The 19521-nt window shown below is 41.5% G+C and overlaps 1 protein-coding gene across 1 annotated transcript in view; it reads left to right on the forward strand.

Moving 5' to 3' along the window:
* The window catches only part of whrna (whirlin a), a gene marked incomplete at both ends in the record, with an annotated part of 220151 nt that overhangs the window by 88153 nt on the left and 112477 nt on the right, over window positions 1–19521 (forward strand). Inside the window, one exon of the mRNA XM_080509813.1 lies at window positions 14990–15208. Within this exon, the coding sequence (XP_080365939.1) occupies window positions 14990–15208 (219 nt within the window). The remainder of the gene's footprint in view (window positions 1–14989; window positions 15209–19521) is intronic.

Here is a 19521-nt window from a genome sequence, read left to right on the forward strand (position 1 = left end):
TATCAACTTTTGCACGAACTACATTTTTCTTTTGTGTTAGACTTCACAAACTGTGAGTCATGATGTTCAGTGCTTTATAAATAACCTCGGAAATAAATGCCAAACAACATAAAAGAACCAGCTTTTCATGGGAAATGGCTTATTTTTGTCTCCACACAGCTAAAGGCAACAACAACAAAATGCAGTGCTCAATTACACAGTGAGATAGAACAACGCAAAGGTAATTATTGAAAATTCATCTGTTTTCTTGTTAGTCTCGGGAGTGTTTGTTTTGATCATATTTTCAAGAAAAAGTGCAGATTATGAAAAGCAACAGTGTGAATGAAAAGGGGAATAACGATGTCTGATTTTCATTCTCTGTCAAACGGCTTCACCTCCTTGCTTACTGAATTTACTGTAACACCTGCTATAAGTTAATCTGTCTTGGCATATCCATTCAGCGGGGCTCCTCGCCGTAGCAGTGATAATTACTCTGAACCGTCCCATTTGCTACCGTCAATGTTTTTTCCGATGGCTGCAGGCGGAGCACCCGTCCGGACGCGGAGGTGCATCGATGTGCCCGTAAGCGCTGTAATTGATTCGTCACGAGAGGCAGAAGCAAAAGCCGCCATCAGACCACCACCACCAGATCAGCCTCAGTAACTGCTCAGAGGCGGTGGAAAGTCCTTCTGCTGTGAGATTAATACAAGTGACGAGCATTACTGAGTCAGGCCAAACAACACACACACACACACACACACACACACACACACACACACACACACACACACACACACACACACACACACACACACACACACACACACACACACACACACACACACACACACACGATGAACAGTTGAGGAAAATGACACCACATCAGAGAGTTTCCTGCAGATTAATTCCACTAATAATGCCACCGAGCTGCTTTGTAACAACCAGGATTAATGAGTGTGGCTTGTGGCAGAGATCTTTCTAGTCAGATGAAATGAAGAATGGCTGGACTGTGACTGAGTTAAACAGATTGAGGAATGAATTGACATTTGCTGCTCTCATTATGTGCCCTCTCTCTCTCTCTCTCTCTCTCTCTCTCTCTCTCTCTCTCTCTCTCTCTCGCTCGCTCGCTCTCTCGCTCTCTCTGCGTCTGAGTAAATATCATTGAAAGATGTCGAACATGTGTGTCCCGGAGGAGGCCTCATAAATAACCGCCACTGAGAGATATGGCGTTCGATGCAGGAGATATAGTGGGGAGGAGGGAAGCTGTAGGAGTCCAGGGTGATTAATGGGGCGGTGGAGGGTGGGTGGATTGGTCCAGTCCATTCTGGCCATTTGGACTCTTTTTTTTTTCCTTGTGAACAATTTCAAGCACTCCGATGTCCATGTTGATTACTGAATAATCAGGACAGTTATGAGTTTATAGAGTCGCAGTGTTCTTTTATAGCCTTGAGGTCCAGATATATCGACTCTGGTCCTTGATGTTATGTGGCTTTTACTGAGGTATCGTTTGAGCTGAACCAGACAAAAATAGTAGCAATATTATTAGAAATAAGAAAACAAATGTCAGAAAATGTGCATCACTCACAATTAAAGCATATGGGCTAAAGCGTGCGTAGGCACAGTCCATGGATCAAACAGTCTGATGAGGCGCCCGTGTTCGCTTTGTTTGCTCCGTTACAACATATAATAAAGGAAAACTGTTTCCATCAACTATGTGCAGAAACCTGGTTGTCATGGAAATAACAATTTTATCCAGACAGAAATTGAACAAGTGAAATACAACACAATAGTACCAGTGAAATCAAATTAAGTCTGCTCCCATGGAGGCTTAAATTAAACTCTAGTTATTCCAAATTTGGTAGAATTTATCCCAGTGAGTTCTTAGTCGATCACTTGAATAACTGTAGAATATTTCCAATCCAGTCATCTATAGTAGAGGGAATCACAGTTAACCATCTCCAGCAGCAGGCAGGCATACATCCACTTGTCAACATAAATTGTTTGACTGATTTAATTAACAGTAGCGTGTTGTAGCTGGAGAAATAAGGCTAATCCTATGCATTTAAATTAGATAAAGGTGCAGCGAGGTGATTCACAATCACATTGTTTCGTTTATAACATTGTCACTGACACTTCTGAACTTTGGATGGGTCATAAAACATCTCAACCCACCATGATTCTTATTGTTTTGGTTTCTTCAGTGGAATGCTTGAAAGTAGCTTTCAGTGTCAATAAATTATTCAAACACGAATATCTCCGGTCAAGTCATAGGTTAGAGGGTAATAACGCTTAACAGGTTTGGTTCAACTGAGACAAATGGATAGTCAGTTCACTTGAACAGGTTTGAATGAACCTAAATACCAAACCAGCAGAGAGGTCTTCTTCAATTTAGTCTACATCTTGGTGTGGTTTGACACTATCAGCTGTGCCAAGCACACTTTAACTTCGGGGCCATATCCAGGACAATTTCATCTTGAGTGGGCCAGACCGATAAAATAGTGCCACAATAACCTTTACATTTAAATATAAAGCTTGTCTTTGTTGCAACTGAAGAATTAGCACAATTTTCGACTCTTTTATATGCTTACCAGCTGAAAAGTCACCAGTAATCCTTTAAACGTACAAACAATCATCCCACGTGTATACATGTCCACGTATGTGGAAATGCTGTGAGTTTTGTGACCATCGTCCTGTTAAGTATTAAGACTAAAATGCATTCCTGCTGTGATGCTCCTAAACAGGCAGAATCCAATGACAAAATGATACAAAAAAAAGAGATTTATGAGCGTCAACAGATCCAAACTGCAGACAGGCGTTTGAACGAGGGTACTCTATCCATCCAGGTAGCCTGGTCAGCAGTCATTCTTCTGGATTGAAAGTTTTTCCCCCTTTTTGGCACAGTCACAGTGATAAAACTGTTCTTTGCTTATCCATGCTGCCATTCATTTTCAAGCCACCATCAGTCTCCCCGTCTGCTGACTATAAAATGATGAATGGCGCCTGTGTAGTGGCATTGTAGGCATTATGCTACATTTCTTATAGAGTGACATCTTTAAGTGTGATGGAAGGATGGACTCAGCCACTTGCAGGGTGAAAACAGAAAACCTGCACAGCCGCGCCAGCATTTATACTGGGCTCTTTATCTCAGAATTCGCATATTTGCTCTTTCCTGGCAAATTAACCGTTGGATTTATTTGCATTGCGCACGCCTGTAAATGTGTATGTGTGCAGGTGGTGGAGGTCATTTATGCAAATTGAAAGGAAGGATCCAGGAGCAGAAGATGGGTTGGAGAGAGAAAAGGATTAGCTGATGTGTCTTGTGAATGTTTTCCTCTGGCTAATCTCTATGATTGATGACTTGGCTTCATTACGTCTCTGTGTTTGCAGCCTCGCCAATTACTCATTAAGTGTTTTTCTTCATTTGGAGCGCCAACTGCTTCTCTGTGTCCAGACAACACTGTTCTGTGTGGATCCATCCATCCATCCACCCAGCCGTCCACCCATATGTCCATCTGTCCATCTAAAGGTCTGAAGCAGTTTTAGATTGTCCCACGAATGCAAGGATGAAGAGGTAGATCAAAATATAGGTCAAATGTCAGATGTGGTCATTGTTTTCGGGGTTGAAACCCTCCAAAGGTGCAAATGAAGGCCTGAGGACAGTCAGTTGATGTTACAATACTATATTTCACCCGACAACTTATTAGTACGTGTTTTTGCTCAGTGTAGTCGGTTAAAGTGCCTAAAATGCCCCAAGCAGTGAGTTGATGGTTTGGCTTCCAGCTCCACATTTGCTGTTTCTCATGTTCTCCTTAAATTGGTCTGGATATTTGCCCGACAATGATTGCTTTGCTTCCTTTTTCTTCTCAGTGAACCCACTTTGATGTCATCATTTCCTCAGAAAAAGCTGATTTATTTCTAACGATAAATCAGTTTTATTATCTACTCTTAGTCTAAGACTGGACTATAACTTTCTGCTTCATTTGGAGAACTACTTTAAAATCTGCTCTTACGTAGTTTCTTTGATTTGATTGCTCACCTGCTGCATTTTCAAAAAGCGCCAGTAGCAAAAGTGTCAGTCCTACAATGTGACTGCAATTGTAATGGTAATTTCAGTCTTTGAACTCAGTTGAATCAAATAATAATGAATTTAAACACATCGTTATTCCGATATGGAAGCAGTTCAGCGGAGCTTGCTCCGATAACAACATGTTGTTGTTGTAATGTACACTGACTGTACTGTGTGCGGTGGAACCGGCGCACCATGGGACCACCTGTCAAAGTGACACATGTGTGTTCCACTGATGTGGAAATGAGCCAGCATGCGATTCCCGCCTCTATATTCTCCGCACACGCTCACCGGGGGTAACACTTCATCGACGGGCGCCACGATCACCGTCGGTCACACTGTGTGCGTTCTGTCCCCGAGGCACGACTACACGCCGCTGATAGATAGATAGATCGGACTTTTGAAAACGGTGCCAACGCAGCACAGCATCGACAGCTATGATCCGTTCAAGCCACCGTCAGATCGGCTTTCCTCCCCACTGCTCTCAGATTTCCACAAGCAATCAAACAAACACATTCCAGGTTTGTTTCAGCTTGCTTGTTCCCCAGAGCTCCTCAGGCCTGCCGTTGCCGCGGACTGCGGTAATTGCACAAGCACACTAAAAACCCACAATGCAGTGCTGCTCCCAGGAAGTCATCAGTCACTGTGATCTCCTAACCTTTTCTTAGTTAATGTGAGTGCAGAATCTAACTTCGAATTGTCTTTCGGTTGTGAACTTGATAAGATGACGTAGTAACAAACATGGCAGCCTCCGGAGTGTCAAGACTCCCAGTCCGTACTGAAGTTTGATAGTGGATATTGGTAGTTTTATAGTTGAGATTCTAATCTAATAGCGTTCAGTTCATCACATCTCCATACGAATGCCAGGTACCCTTGATTGTGTTAATGTATATAGCATATTATTCTCTGCACACATGTATTGTTCGTTCATTACAAAAGCTACTAGTAGCACCACCTAGTGGCCTGTCGTGATTTATATCTTATGCATCTGCTGCATTTATTTCCTTTTCTCCCCAAAGACTGAGAAGTGATAAGGCCTCCTCAACTGACCATTGTGCTGGATTTACCTCCTGTTGGATCACCTCCATACTTCTCACTTCACTATGATGTCTTCAATATTTTTGCAGCAAAATAAGCTGGAAGGTCACAAATGTGATGACATTAGAGATGCAATGTTCAGAAAATCTGATCAGCCTTACATGGCCGTTGCATTAACACATATCTGACACATAATATGAATTATTTTCACATAAGAATGAAACCTGTATCAAATCTAAAATAAAATGGAAATGGAAATCTTTCATTGTGTGTCCCTGGTCCTTTATATGACAATAGTGCTCGGAATCAAGTGAAAGCACAACTTTTTGGAAATGCTGCAATGTGATTCATGGCTGTGGTAAATATTTTTTTGCACAATGTACAAGTAGATGGACAATAACAACAATGTTTGCTTCCAGAGTGTCATGACTCCCAGTCCATATTCTCCTGGAACTTGGTGGTGATAAGAATTTAACTTTGGTCGTCTGTCCCTACGAATGTCCATGCACTTCCATTGTTAATGGTTAAAACTTATTGTTTTCTGCATGTGTCTGTGTCGTTTCATTACAAACAACACTGGCCCTACGCGAAAAACTGTTTTCTTGAAACTGACACTATTTTTAAAACGTTGCCGTGCAAATGCAAATCTTTTCTGACGAGAACACAAAGGCCATACACTTTCACTTTAGTCGTGGAACCGGGGCCCTATAGTGGTCTCATCAGGCTCTGAATCACTCACACCAGGACCAAACCAACCAACAATTAGTGAGCAGAGGCAATCAGAGGCAGAATAAGTAATTCATTATCTCAGTGTTTTCATAGTTTGTTCTTGTTCGCTTCACTTCGCTTTGCTGCTCTGTGTTGCGGTAAGAGAGAGAGCTCACTTGTTTGTTTGTTGAAAATATCTGTCTCATTATTTGCGTGAGCCATGACTAAAAAGCACTAGAAATAATAAATGTGGGTCGACATTATCTGAGAGTCCAGATGGAGCCCCTTTCAGACTGCTGGGTGACCACCGTCGCACCAAACAATCCAGATGACAGAAGCGTGCCTCTCGTACTTTCAGCACCACAGTGGAAGTGTGTCCGACACAGTGAAATCACCTGAAAGATTTGTTTGCACCCAGGAAATATTGAAATGGATGGAAAGGAATGCTCAAAGTAGAAAAATACACATTTGTCACCCATCAGGTTGGACTTTTGGAGCCCTATGCAGAGAGAACTCACTCAAACCATGGAGGACCTGTACGTAAAGGGTGAATTTTCAAAAAGTAGAGATAAAACAAGCCTGAAAATGGTAGCTTCTGTTGTATTTAGGGGAAATGACAGACTGAGACTTAAAGGGGGAAAAAAAAAGCTCTCTCCTTCACCACCTCATGAAAGTTTCAAAGCCTCACACTGAGACTAAAGTTCACCGGAGGATGACTGACGATGCAGAGGAGGTGTTTTCCTGGCGGGTGACCGAACGCAGGTGCAGAACTCACTGATTTCACCGAGGCAGGGCAAGTGTTGGTCTGGTTTCACTCTTAAACTGCTATTTCTCTTCACAGGGGAGAGAACCGAGAGGATCCCGTCACCCAAACAGAAAGCACGCTGCAGTCAGACTGCTGGATGGCCATCTCTTTAGTTTTCAATTTCTGAAACATCCAGCGCTATCAGAGACTCTCCAAATGTTGTGGATGTGATTGAACACGCTGCTTGGTCGCGCCTGCCATAGCAGATCTTTGCACTTCGGAGTAGTCGACTGAGCCTCACGGATTTCACGTGTATCTCAGGGGCAGGTGCTACATAAGCTCATGGTTTACATGCTTTGAGAATAATCTACTCCATGTCGCCAGCCTAGTTTTTCTTCCATGTGTCATTTGTATTCTCGATCCCTGGTAGTTTTTTAAAGTTAGAAAATTCCACCATCAGCTTTCCCGCAACTTTCTTTATGTTGTTGACATTTCTGGGGTGTTTATTCATTTTTATTATTATTATTATGGAAAGCCCCTTTCTGCTTGAATTTCTCAAAAGGATCAAAACGATTTATGTCCATTGCCTCAGCGTTCCTCTCTTGTGTACATCACAGTACGTTTACTGAACATCAGACTGAATCGTCCTCCAGCCGAGCAGCGGGGTGTCTTTTCACCCAGCGTAGTACTTGTACGGCGTCGGCGTTTCTTCAAGGTTGAATTCACAATGAATTGCTTACTGTCGCCTCTCTGGGGTGTGAGTCTGCAAGTGTGAGCGGGGAATTAGTGAGGACGTTTCTCACGGCTCCTCTGAAGTGCTCAGCCATGACGGCCGCTGCAGGGTCAGTGTAAGTGTGTGTTAAGTGTGTTTATGGGTCTCTTGTGTCACTGGGATTACGTCTTGGGATTGAGTAATCTCGTGGAATACTCAGTCCAGGCGAGAAACATTGATCATGTAAGGTGTGCTTACATGTCGTTGTTGCTGGTCTTAACCGAAGCAGAAAAGATTCGTTTTAGTAATTCTGAGCCGGAGGTAAACAGGTGAAACAGTCGAGATTTTACAGCAAAACGTGCATGAAAGCCTTCATAATTTCTGTAACAATGGCTATGTTTTACACAGAATGTTGTGGCAGCTTTATAAGCTGAAAGCCCATCAATCATTTTTTTATTTACATTTTGGAATAAATGTGTTTGTCCAATTCTTTTTGATCTTTTAGTTATTGCACCACACCACAGTTCAAATATAACAGTGTGATACACTAAGTATAAAATCATGAGATATGACGTGATGCAATAGAATATAAAGCACTGTTAAACATACCTTTAGTATATTAAGATTTACATTTTACAATTTCAGTTACTTCCTAAATAACTCACTATTCTCCATAAAGTGCACTAACTGTATGTGTGGTTTTTAGTGTATTTTCGGATTGGATTGTGAATATCCTCTGCCTCCGTAGACCTATATGAACGCCATAGCCCTGTGATTTCCAAATGAGTGTGGGGTTTAGGGGTGTAGTGTTCAGGTTTCATGCTTTTTTTTTTTATTTAACTTTTGTCTTTTAAAAGCTACTTTTGCAAGGGAGGCAAGTTATAGATATAAATGTTACAATTCAAATATACAGTATCTAAGGAATGATGCACTTTTGGTCAAGTCGTGAAATTTGTACAAAAAAAATAAAATATTACATTACTTTAAACTACTTTAGCAGTGAGACTTCGTTATATTGTCAACTTATCACAGAGATCTCATTTATACAACGTTTTAAGTGAAAACATAATTTTTACATTTTTGTTTCAGAAAAGTTTTGCATTTACACGGCAACCTATTGAAAAAAAACAAATGTCCATTTACACACAAATGCCAGAAATATTGAAAATTATTATTCATTTTAGAGCCACTAGTAGGTGCTGTTGTTTGTTTTTGTAATGAAAACAACCAGTCATGACACTCTGGACACCACCATCATTGTTATTGTCCGTTCACCCGCACATTTGCAGAAAAAAAACTATTTACTATGGCCGTGGTGTGAATGTGCAGTAGTAGCGTTTTTATTTTATTTTGTAATACATATGTAGTTTTGATGCAATATCACGAAATGGAATAAAAAAAAAACCAAAAACACAATTGTAAGCAAAATAAACAAAAGAAATTGTGGACCGTGAGGTCCGTTTAATGATTTCAAGTAGTAAACAAGCCTTCTTTGGTTTGTTACTGTTTTCTACATGTAAATCAGCCATTTATCACAGTTTCTAGGAAAGACAAATTCTTGTATTTTCAACTTGTATGTGAGTTTCTCCAGAATGAAAGTGTCTTCTAATTAACACCCAGTTTTTGTCATTCGGTGCCTCCGTCATGAGCCAGTTCTTTGTAATGGCTTTCTTGGCTGCTGCCAATAGAATTGTATCCAAATTTTTTGATCCTCTGTTCGAATGACCCTTTTCAAGTGTACCTGGTAGAAGACAAAGCGAGTTTGAGGAATCTAATAACCCAAAATTTCACAGGATTTTTTCATTTTCACTCAAAAAAAAGGGTCTGATAAAAGATGTCTTCACCTTAATTATGGGCTTATGAGTGAGTTTGAACATAGAATGTGCTTGTGCCTCGAGGTGGATTCTGGCGAGAGATCTCTGCTGATGGCAGTAGTAAATAAACAGGGCGAAAAGCAATTTACCTGTCCGCTCTTTTGCTTTATTGTCCCCACACTGGCTGCGTCGCTATCATGCGTCTGATCTGCGTGTCGGCCGCCTGGTGCCTTTGTTTGAGATTACACACCACGATACACTCCAGCCTACCTGGGCCTGTCTCGTGTTCGACTTGTCAACCGGGTGAAATTAGCAGAAACTATTATCATTGAGTGAAGTCAACCCAGCAGCAAATCATCAAAGAAGGAATGCTTTTAGCAGAAGACTGGGAGGCAGCATTCTTTTCTCTCCATAAATCCTCCTGTCTGCAGCACAACCTCATCTGAACCCCCTGTGAAGGCTCCAGCTTTGTGTTTTCTGAAAGGATGGCAGGACAAACAGTGGGGCTTTAATTCCATCTGAGCCTCAGAGTTGCCCGCCCTGCAAATTTATTGACAAACAGTGTGCATTTTTAAAATATTTTTATGGATTTATATGTAGGGTTATGTTTTACTCCAAGGTCCCATATCAGATCGGAGGCATCCACTTCTGTTTAGGATGCAATACAGGTTGTGATGATATATCCATATATCTATAGATATAGATATATGGGTTAAGCCTCTTTTTGTTAATAACTAAGTTTCATTCAATTGTGGACCTTGTATTAAACATCTACTCTTTGCAATATTAATGGGGTTTTAGGACTGTGCCTGGAAAAAGTTGTGATACCATCGGGAGTCTTCTCACACCCAGTGAGATTGTTTAATCTCTCCAGCCTTGTAAGTCCTTCTTCACTGTGTCTTCAGTTCCTGCGGACCTTCCCACATTATCCATCTGTGCACTGGGACGCGATGGGATGGGATACTCGCCTCTGTTCAGTCGGTTTTAGCGTATGAACTGAATTGCCAGGAGCCTCCTGAGAGCACGTTGTTTGGTCCGTGCTGTTGTCTGAGAAGCCGTTTACCTCCAGTTACAATTTCCCATTACGCCATGTCACATATTCCATTATTTACCCGGCAATGTTGGTTCTGCTCAGAGAGCGGCGGTGTCACAATCAGCACTTGTGCTGTGAGGCGGAGGAGGCGGTGGCTGTAGGACCACCGCACCATTGCTGCTCTGTTGATTACCTCTGTTCCTCACTGGCAGGCTGCTGCAGCCTCCTGCATTCCAACTTTCATCATCTCTAAGTACTGCTCATTTTCCCTTCTTCCTCCATTTCCCCTCAATGCATTTAAGATTCCCAGACTGACTTGAAACTATAACTCAATGTTAGAAGCCCAGTATTTCGACCTAAATACCTGTATCGAGCTGCAATCATTGCTTTGCTTATAGACTTTTGAATTAACGATTTGTTTTTCTTTTTGTAGTCAGATCGTCCAATTGAAATGTCTGTCCTGCTCTAAAACTACAAACATAATTATAGCGCTGTCCCAGTTCCATAATAATATTCTGAATTGTCCTACATAATTCACAATACACCGTTTGTGCAGGTAGTGCACTAAAAACTTTTTTTTTAGAGTAACTACATGAGAAAATGAGATCTCAGAGAACAACCATGATTACAAACAGAATCCTTCAGAATAAACCCGGTTTTCTTTGGTCAATTCACAAACATGGCATGTTTATTACTTATTGACAATGTTTACCTGGACATAGTCATCCTGACAAGGTGCAGCTCCTCTTCATCACTCCTAACAACATCAATGTATCATATATCAACAAATGTATCATTTATTTTAATTGTGAGCTTTGAAAGTATTCTGATAAAAGATATTTTCACATACATTTTTGTATGACTTTCCCTCCACATACCACCCGAGAGTTTGCTTAAAAATAGTGTTGCAATTCTCATTATCTTGGGACTTAATGCACTTAACAAATCAAAGACCTCACCACCAAAATCACTTTCTAAAATTGTCTCAATATAACGTTCAAATATCACAATATTACTTCCAAACTCCAAATGAGAAGAACATCTCAACATCAACACAGACCCAAGTTTTTAGTTGACAAATTCATACAAACACCAATATACAGCTTCACAAAGTTCATTATTCAGGACAAAGGATGTTCGAGATGGGTCTCACTTCTACAAATAAGTGTTCAAACTGCACAGGTCGTCTCCCAGATACACACTTTACACACACTTTGGCTGTGTGCACCAGTCCGAAGACTTTGGCAAAGGATAACCTGCAGTTATTCCTGTGCCGCCGTGTTCCAGCCTCACCCACACTTTGCCTGTTAGGTGATCTCACAAAAGTTAACTGAGAGAAAAACTAGAATGGCACTCAGTAGATCTCATACCTTCGCCAACGCCACATTTGTTTGGCTGAGTTAGCATTGCTAGCATTCTCGCTATGATGTCAAACCATCCCTGAAGATTTCATGTAATTCGGTTGAGTAGTTTTTGCAAAAAGTTGGTAAAACGCAACAGACATACAAACCAATAAATAAATGTATGCAGATGAAAACAACCTTCTTGACCAACTTAGTTGGTCGCCCAACTTTCATTGGCAAAGGTATCCATAAATTAAAAAAATCCTGCATGCTTCTTGTATCCATAAGCATGACAGAAATCAGTCATAAATTAGTATTCTCAACTACAAGTTTTTTAGACTGTCCAAGAAAACACAATAATAATGATGATGATGATGATGATGATGATGATGCATGAGTCTTAAATAGCGCTTTATTCTCGGAGACTCAATGCACTTACATTGCATTTTTCATTCACTCCATACTCTGTGGTGGTAGGCTACGTATGTAGCTACAGCTGCCCTGGGGCAGACCGACATTCAAAGTCTTGGTAAAATATTAAAACTCCAACCATAAAATCTCTACCAAGCTCAGAGTTGAACCAGGGGTCTTGCTCTGTGAGGTAAGAATGCTAATTGCTCCATCACCACTGTGCTATACTGTTTGTATTCCCATATACAACCAATGGCGTCTCAACAGTCGGGGTCTGACTTGTGTTGTGTTCCTCGTCGTTGTGAATTTGGCTTCGTTCCTGTTCCGTATTGGAGGACTTTTATGGTGTATTTGAAAACCCCGCTTCCAGTAACGCAAAGAGGAGGAGGAGGAGGATAGAGGAGGTGGTAGGAGGGAGCAATGACAGGCATTTTAGTACAATTGGAGGATCTTCACTGCTGACAGGGTTCTGCAGTTATTATCTCTGGGTACAAATCAAAATTGTGAAATTGATTCAGTCGGATCGTTGTGCTCAAAGGGACGAGCCTCCTCTGCAGCCCGCTGCACTGTGACAACAGATCATTTCTGCTGCAGTATGGAAAAAGCCAATCCAGCAGAAGCACTTTGTGCTTCCTTTGCAGAGAATTGCTGGGAAAGGGACACAGTCATTTAAGTCTTAATGTACATTAACACAACCCTTAACACTGCTTTGATAAAAATATAAAGGAACAAAAAATCACTGTACGTTTACACAGCTGATCATGACTGACGTTTGACTATTCAGTGGGATTCAAACCCTTCGAGTTCACCAATCCAAGCCCTACTGCAGGAATGAGCCACTAATTAGAAATATTGAATCCATAGAGCTCCTGTGTTTGTCACTGCTGCAGGTGAAGCATTTGGAACAGCTCTTAACTAAACTGAAATACAAGTATACTGGTTTAGAATCTCACTCTGTCTTCATGATCCTCTGGGCCTGCAATTGTCATACTGATGGTTGTTCACTATTTGTTTTATATTTATGCTGCAGTCAGTACAAAAATGTGATTAATATGTTTTACGTCATCCTCATTCCTCTTATGTTGCACTTTAAAATTTTTTTGAAATGAATCGTTTATTCAGGAAGTTTACCAAAGATTTGAACTGAATGATGGTTGAATTACAAAAGTATTGAACCAAATTATGACTGAGGTCAGGGGTGTCCAAAATCAGACATATGGGCCCAAACCATCCTGCAACAGGCTGCAATCTGGAAAAACAACCAAGCAAATTGTAAAAATTTCAAAGAGAACATTGATATTTTTTTTAAACTCATTTCTTAAGAGAAGTGGACACAACATAACACTGAGACCTCGGCTTGGGCATCTAACTGTATTTTACACCAGAATGTTTCATTAAAATTGGCTATATGTTGAATTTATAGTCGTTTTATTTAGTAATTGTTTGGTTTTGTAGAAATACTAGCTTTTTTTTATCACATATACTCTGTGCCACAAGAACAGAAACAACTTTAAAGAGGTCATATTCCCTTTTCAAAGGTTTTCCAGCAGTAGTAATTGTCCTCATGCTTGGAATGACGCCCCCGAAGTGAGCAAAACCGGTCATCTATCTTCCTGGCATGTTTCAGTCTGTTGCTCCAATGAGCCAATTAGAAATCAAACCCTCTATAGTGTCATCAGGGGTTTAGCCAATCCCAACCAAAGTAGGCTCCTCCTTTTGACTCCTCCCACAATTAGACAGCTCTTACACTTGGTGTCAGGATCGTAGAGATGAGAACAGTTTCCCGTAACAATTCCCATCATTTTCCTTCTGCAGCGAGCCTTTGGATGTGGAACACAAACTTTGAGGCTGTTGCTCTTTTCAAATCAGCAGCACTTGAGGTAATTTTTACTTGAAATGAAAGCAGACCGTCTTGCCTGCTTGTGGCCCACAAGGACTGTTTGGTCGTTAAGAGCTTCGGCTACATTGGGTTTGATTTCTCTAGACCAGCGGGCTCATGGGAATACATTGATCTGTGGAAGGATCCGCACATACAGGAGGGCTATCAGAAAGCAATGAGGCATGTCCGGCAGCAATTCTCAGAAGAAATGTCTTAGAAATACTGTGTGTGTGTGTGTGTATGTGTGTGTGTGTGTGTGTGTGTGTGTGTGTGTGTGCGTGCGTGCGTGCGTGCGTGCGTGCGTGTGTGTTTGGCCATAGAGGTTTTCTCAAGCTCTGGAAGGTGAAAAAGATGCAATTTTTTTTAATCAATTTTATTTTAAGAAATGTGCAATTTTGGGGTTTGGGTTTTTTTGTTTTGGTTGGTTTTTTTTATGTTTCCTGCTCACATCCCACAGTGTTTGGATCCATGTATGTGTGTGTGTGTGGGCCTATGTTTTTGGACATTTTATTGTATTTTGCACCAGAAAGTTTCAGTAAAAAATTGGCTTTATGTTTAGATTTTAATCATTTTCTTTAGTAATTGTTTGGTTTTACGAAAATATAGACATTTTCATCAGGGCCTTATGGTGGGACCCCAAGGTGTTCCCAGGCCAGCCGAGCAACATAGTCCCTCCAGCGTGTAATTAACCGATTTATTGGACGATTAATTTTTTTAGTGCTGGGGTGGCGCGTTGACGTAAATAGTGAACCATTAGTGACGCATCAATGACTCACATCCATGATGGCGACGTCCCTTAATGTGGCAGCAGCGATAAAAGCGTGGACGGACAAGGAGTTTACATATCAGTCAAATGTGACACAATGAAGCACATCATGGGAAATTAATCAATTTGTTTATTTTATGAACTAGTTACTACTGAGGGAAACCACTCGGTTCAGTAAATGCGCCGTCAGCTTTTCACGCTGCTGGGTGGAGGTTGACGTGAGAGGAGTCGGCATGTCCCCTACTGGATACGTAACACAAGGACATTAGAAAACCCCATATTACCTACATTTTATGACTGAAAGTAAGCATCAGTGTCAATCAGTCAACTTTTGGCCAATAACCAATTATTCTCTCATTACCATAATCGGCTGATTAAATCAACTGGGCCATTTATCACGCATACTCTGCAAAACGACAAATACAAACTTTAAAGTTTAGATTTGAAGGTTATTATGGCACTATTATTAAATGCCTTCCTTTTCCTCTTCCTCAGGTGCTGAAGGGCAGTAAGAAGCTGAACCTCTCAGTGCGTTCCGTCGGCCGGATCCCCGGCGGCTACGTCACCAACCACGTTTACACCTGGGTCGACCCTCAGGGCCGCGGCGTGTCCCCTCCTCCCGACCTGCCGGAGCACCGGAGCGCCACCCTGAGGAGAAGCGACAGCCAGCGGCGCAGCAACATGCAGCTGCTTCAAGAAGGAGACGAGAAAAAAGTAGGAAGCCTGAGCTCTGGAAGCACATTACACACTTTTCAAACAATCGGCCACGTCTTCAAAGAAGTCACATTACCATGGAAGCACTGCATCAATATTTGTTTTGAATTTATTATGAAACTTGTGCAAAACTGTGAAAGTGGAGATGAAAAAATTACATATTTATGGACAATACATGAAGGCAAATTAAATTAAGTAACTGACGAAATATAAAAGTCTTTGATCCATAAATTATAAACAGTGTAACAAATATCCCCCAAACAGCCCTCCCCTCAGACTGAACTGTAGCTCCTGGAGCCGGCTGCGTGCTGTGAGGCGACCTTCAGACTCAGACACAAAGCTTGTAATCACATTCAAGAGTCTTCACACCAACAAGTTGTTCAGGAGTCGTCCTGATCTGCAGCTCCAATTCGCTGCTTCATGTGTGGATGGCGGCGTCTCGTGCATAACATGATGTTTATTTCTGTAAATGTGCAGAAAATGTTTTCTTTAAGTTTGTGGATGAAGTGGCTTCAGAATGGCAATGCCAAGTGAATATGAACAGTAGTTACATTATGTGGTCACCAGCACCTTTATGGATCATCAATCAATCAATCAATAAGGCTTATGTTCAAGAACTTCACGTAATTCAATTATTTTATTAACTTTTACCCCAACCCATGTCATGGTACTCTCCATTGATCCATCTTTTGTTTCATCTGAAGGTGGCATGGCACTGGAGCCACTCCCAGCTGGTAGTTCAAGGTGCATCCTGTACCAGGAGCCCGTCCAACACACGGCAAACACACGACACATTCATTCCTGTCAGCAACTGTAAAGTGACCTATAGCCTTAAATTCATGTTTTTTTGATGGTGGAAGAAACAAATTGATAGAATGTGCATACACATCTCTAGGTTTGCTCATGTAGTAACATTTCAGTCCAACCAGCTCTGGCACTGGGGACACTCCACTACCAGGTGGCCATATCATTGTATATTCAGGTAAAATATAAATCAAATCCTAGCAGGTCCATAGGTGACATCAGGTGACAGACTTTGTGGTTTTCTCTTTGGACTTTGGGGTAATTTAATTTATTTGTGTCTTTCCTGTCTTAGTATGCATCTCTGAGTGTTAAACATTGTCCTGTGAATGTCTTGTTTGTAAATTGTCACATTTACTTGCCACAGGACTTCCGATGCGAATTCGCCTCCGGCTAAATCTACATTACAATTACGGTACAATGCATCAACATTCATGTTAAATTGTACATGGTCCCTTTTAAATGAGTAAATCAAATAAATAAAAATAAGTATCACAGAGCAAGCTAATCCACACCCTGCAAACTTGATGGGGGTGAGAATGATCCATGATCAGGTGGCTAAACGATTCAATACCAACTCAAAAGTGCCTGCTGCTCGTGATGCTAGGAAACACTCAGATTAGTTTGATATTGTTAACCTGGAGGCGCTAGCTGCCAGCCGTCACGACAATGACCTTGCAAGATAAACGTTGATGTAGATAAAGAGCAGAAACGGAGCTTTGAGATATCAGGCTCCTCTCATGTGGAACCAGTTCCCAGTTCAGTTTAGGAGGCAGACAGTCTCTACTTTGAGATTAGGCTGAAAATATTTGTATCAGATAAAGCTTATAGTTAGGGCTGGTTCAGGATACCATCCTGTCGTGAAGCTACTATAGGTTTATACCCGAAGGACCAACATGGAGTCCCCTGACTAAGTTCGTCTGCAGTGAGTGGATTTACAGTATGCCTCCTCTTAGTCTGGTTCTGCAGGTTTCTTCTTGTTAAAAAGGAGGGTTTTTTTTCTTTCCATCATCACTGTTGGGTTTTGCCTTGAAATAAATGTATTGTATTTGGCGATATAGAAATATAATTTAACTGAATAGATAAACTGAATAAACAGGAAATGCATTGAGGAGCTAGGAACTGAATACACAGTGCCACATGTTCACTCTTTTTTCAGCATTTTATTTTCATATACACGTGAGCTCATCTTGAATTAATTCCCTTTTATTTGCTCATAAATAATTCGGACACACAACTCAGCAAGTTCAACAGCCAGAGATCCTGCAGGAGCACATCTCCACTGTCTCCTGTTATTGCTGTTGAAGACTATTATTTGCGTCTTGTATTTTTGAAACTGTCTCTTCTTTTTTCTGTTTCATCATGTCTTACTGGATCAACTTCATGGACAGTAATTGTAGCCTTCAGCAGGGTGACTCAGTAATGGATCACAGCTTACAACAATAACAGTAATTGGAATTTGAGCGCCACCAACCCTTACCCTGTCATCACCCAGGGAAGAGCTGTCAGAGCACTGAGGGAGGGATTCATCTTTATCTTAGCTTATAATATAGGCTCTATTTAGTCTCATGCAGATAATGATTGGAAAATGGAAATCCATGTTGATAAAGGCTGTGTTGTGCTTGGCTGAGGTCTTGTTGCATCAGATCTGTGAAGATCTTTCAGCGTTAAGTATGAAGAGTTCAATAACATGCCATGAGCATTAAAGAGTTCAATAACATGCCATGAGCATGAGTTAAGCATTGTGACAAGTGATGCATAGAAGTAACAAATGAAACTGTGCTTTTCCCTTCATACCAACTGCTGCCAGCAAAGACTTCTGTTTTGACACAACAAACAGGAACATCATGGCAGGATGACATGACACACAAAACCCTTTTCACCCCTGGTGGCCAGCTTCCAAATATTAAACTAAACTAAACGAGATCAACTAACTAGCACAGAAAACACAACACAATCATCACCAACACTAACAAGCCTCATATAACCCCAGATAAAGACATTTGAAACACCGCCAACCCAAGTCCCATAATGCATTGCAGTAATCAGCTTTGTGACACTACAACACTCCTTTCCAAATAGTGGAGCACCCCCCTCCTGGGGGGGGGGGGGGGGGGGGGGGGGGGGGCACGATGCAATGCCAGGGGAACATGATGTTTTTGTCGTAGTAGAACAAAGTGTAATAGTACATCCACTACAGTAGGTGGTGTGGTTTTTACACCAAACATGCACGCTGACAGTACAGAGCGGGAGTTAGACAGAGAGAGAAAGAGGAGAGCAAGTGAGAGGCTCGGACTGAGAGAATAAAAGAATATGACGAAGCGTATGTAGCGTCCGTCTGTGTAAAAACGTTGGCAGCGGACAGTATGAAGCCAAATATATTAAAGCGTCACTTATAGACTTTTTAAGTGACGCCTTATAAGCTGCTTTTAAGTCACGCTGATAAGCTGCTAGAGTTTTGTCAGTGAAAGCATGCTGACTATCGACAACAATCATCCCGCTTTGTGAAAACTATGTCAGCAAGCCAGCGAGCACAGTTAGCATTATATAAAGTAGTGTACCAAATCGCTAAGTGCAAAAAAAAACCCCACAACATAGGAGAGGAGCTGATACTGCCTGCAGCATTACACGTGGTCTCTGTCATGCTGGATGACGCAAGTGGTGCAAAAATAAAAACTATCCCCCTGCCCAATGACAATATCGGCCGACGTAAACATGACATTGCTCACGATCTTCGTGATCAGCTGGGACATGAACTCAAAGGCAAATGTTTCACCTTACAATTTGATGAAGGAACTGACAACAACAAAGACTGTTTGTTTATTGGTTGTGTAGGTTTTGACATGACACACTGCCTGTGTGAGGATCTAGTTTTTTTGTAAATATGTCAGAAACAGAGCCACAGCTGAAGAGCTGTTCAAAATGCTGGACAGCTTCCTGACTGAGAATGGGCTAAAGTGGGAGAACTGCATTGGTGTTTGCAGTGATGGTGCACAGGCCATAGCAGGGAGGAGAGCAGGGCTCCAGGCACTCATCAAGAAGGCCTCGCCTCATTCTGAGTGGACACACTGTGTCATACACAGAGAAGCAATGGCATCAAGGTACCTTTCCTCTAAATTAAGTGAAGTTATGACTGACATTGCAGGTGTTGGCAACTTTATAAAGACCAGACCACTAAAAACAAGAGTCTTCTTAATGGGAGCTGAACATCAAACTGTGCTGTTTCATAGTGAAGCAAGGTGGCTGTCACCAGGAAAGGTCTTGTCCCGGGTTTTTGAGCTCAGAGAGGAGATAAGAGTGTTTTTGGAGAAGACGCACAAGTATGAAGTCACAGCAAAATTTTGCAATGTAAACTTTCTTGTGAAACTGGCCTCCCTGGGTGACATATTTGAAAAGCGAAATGAACTTAATCTACAGCTTCAAGGGAAAGATAAACACCTCCCTCGGGTCACAGACAAGAGCCACTCTTTCACCCGAAAGCTTGCAATGTGGGACGGGGAACTTGATGAAGG

Source organism: Blennius ocellaris (assembly GCF_963422515.1).
Source record: "Blennius ocellaris genome assembly, chromosome: 15".
In the NCBI taxonomy this organism is placed as follows: Eukaryota; Metazoa; Chordata; class Actinopteri; order Blenniiformes; family Blenniidae; genus Blennius; species Blennius ocellaris.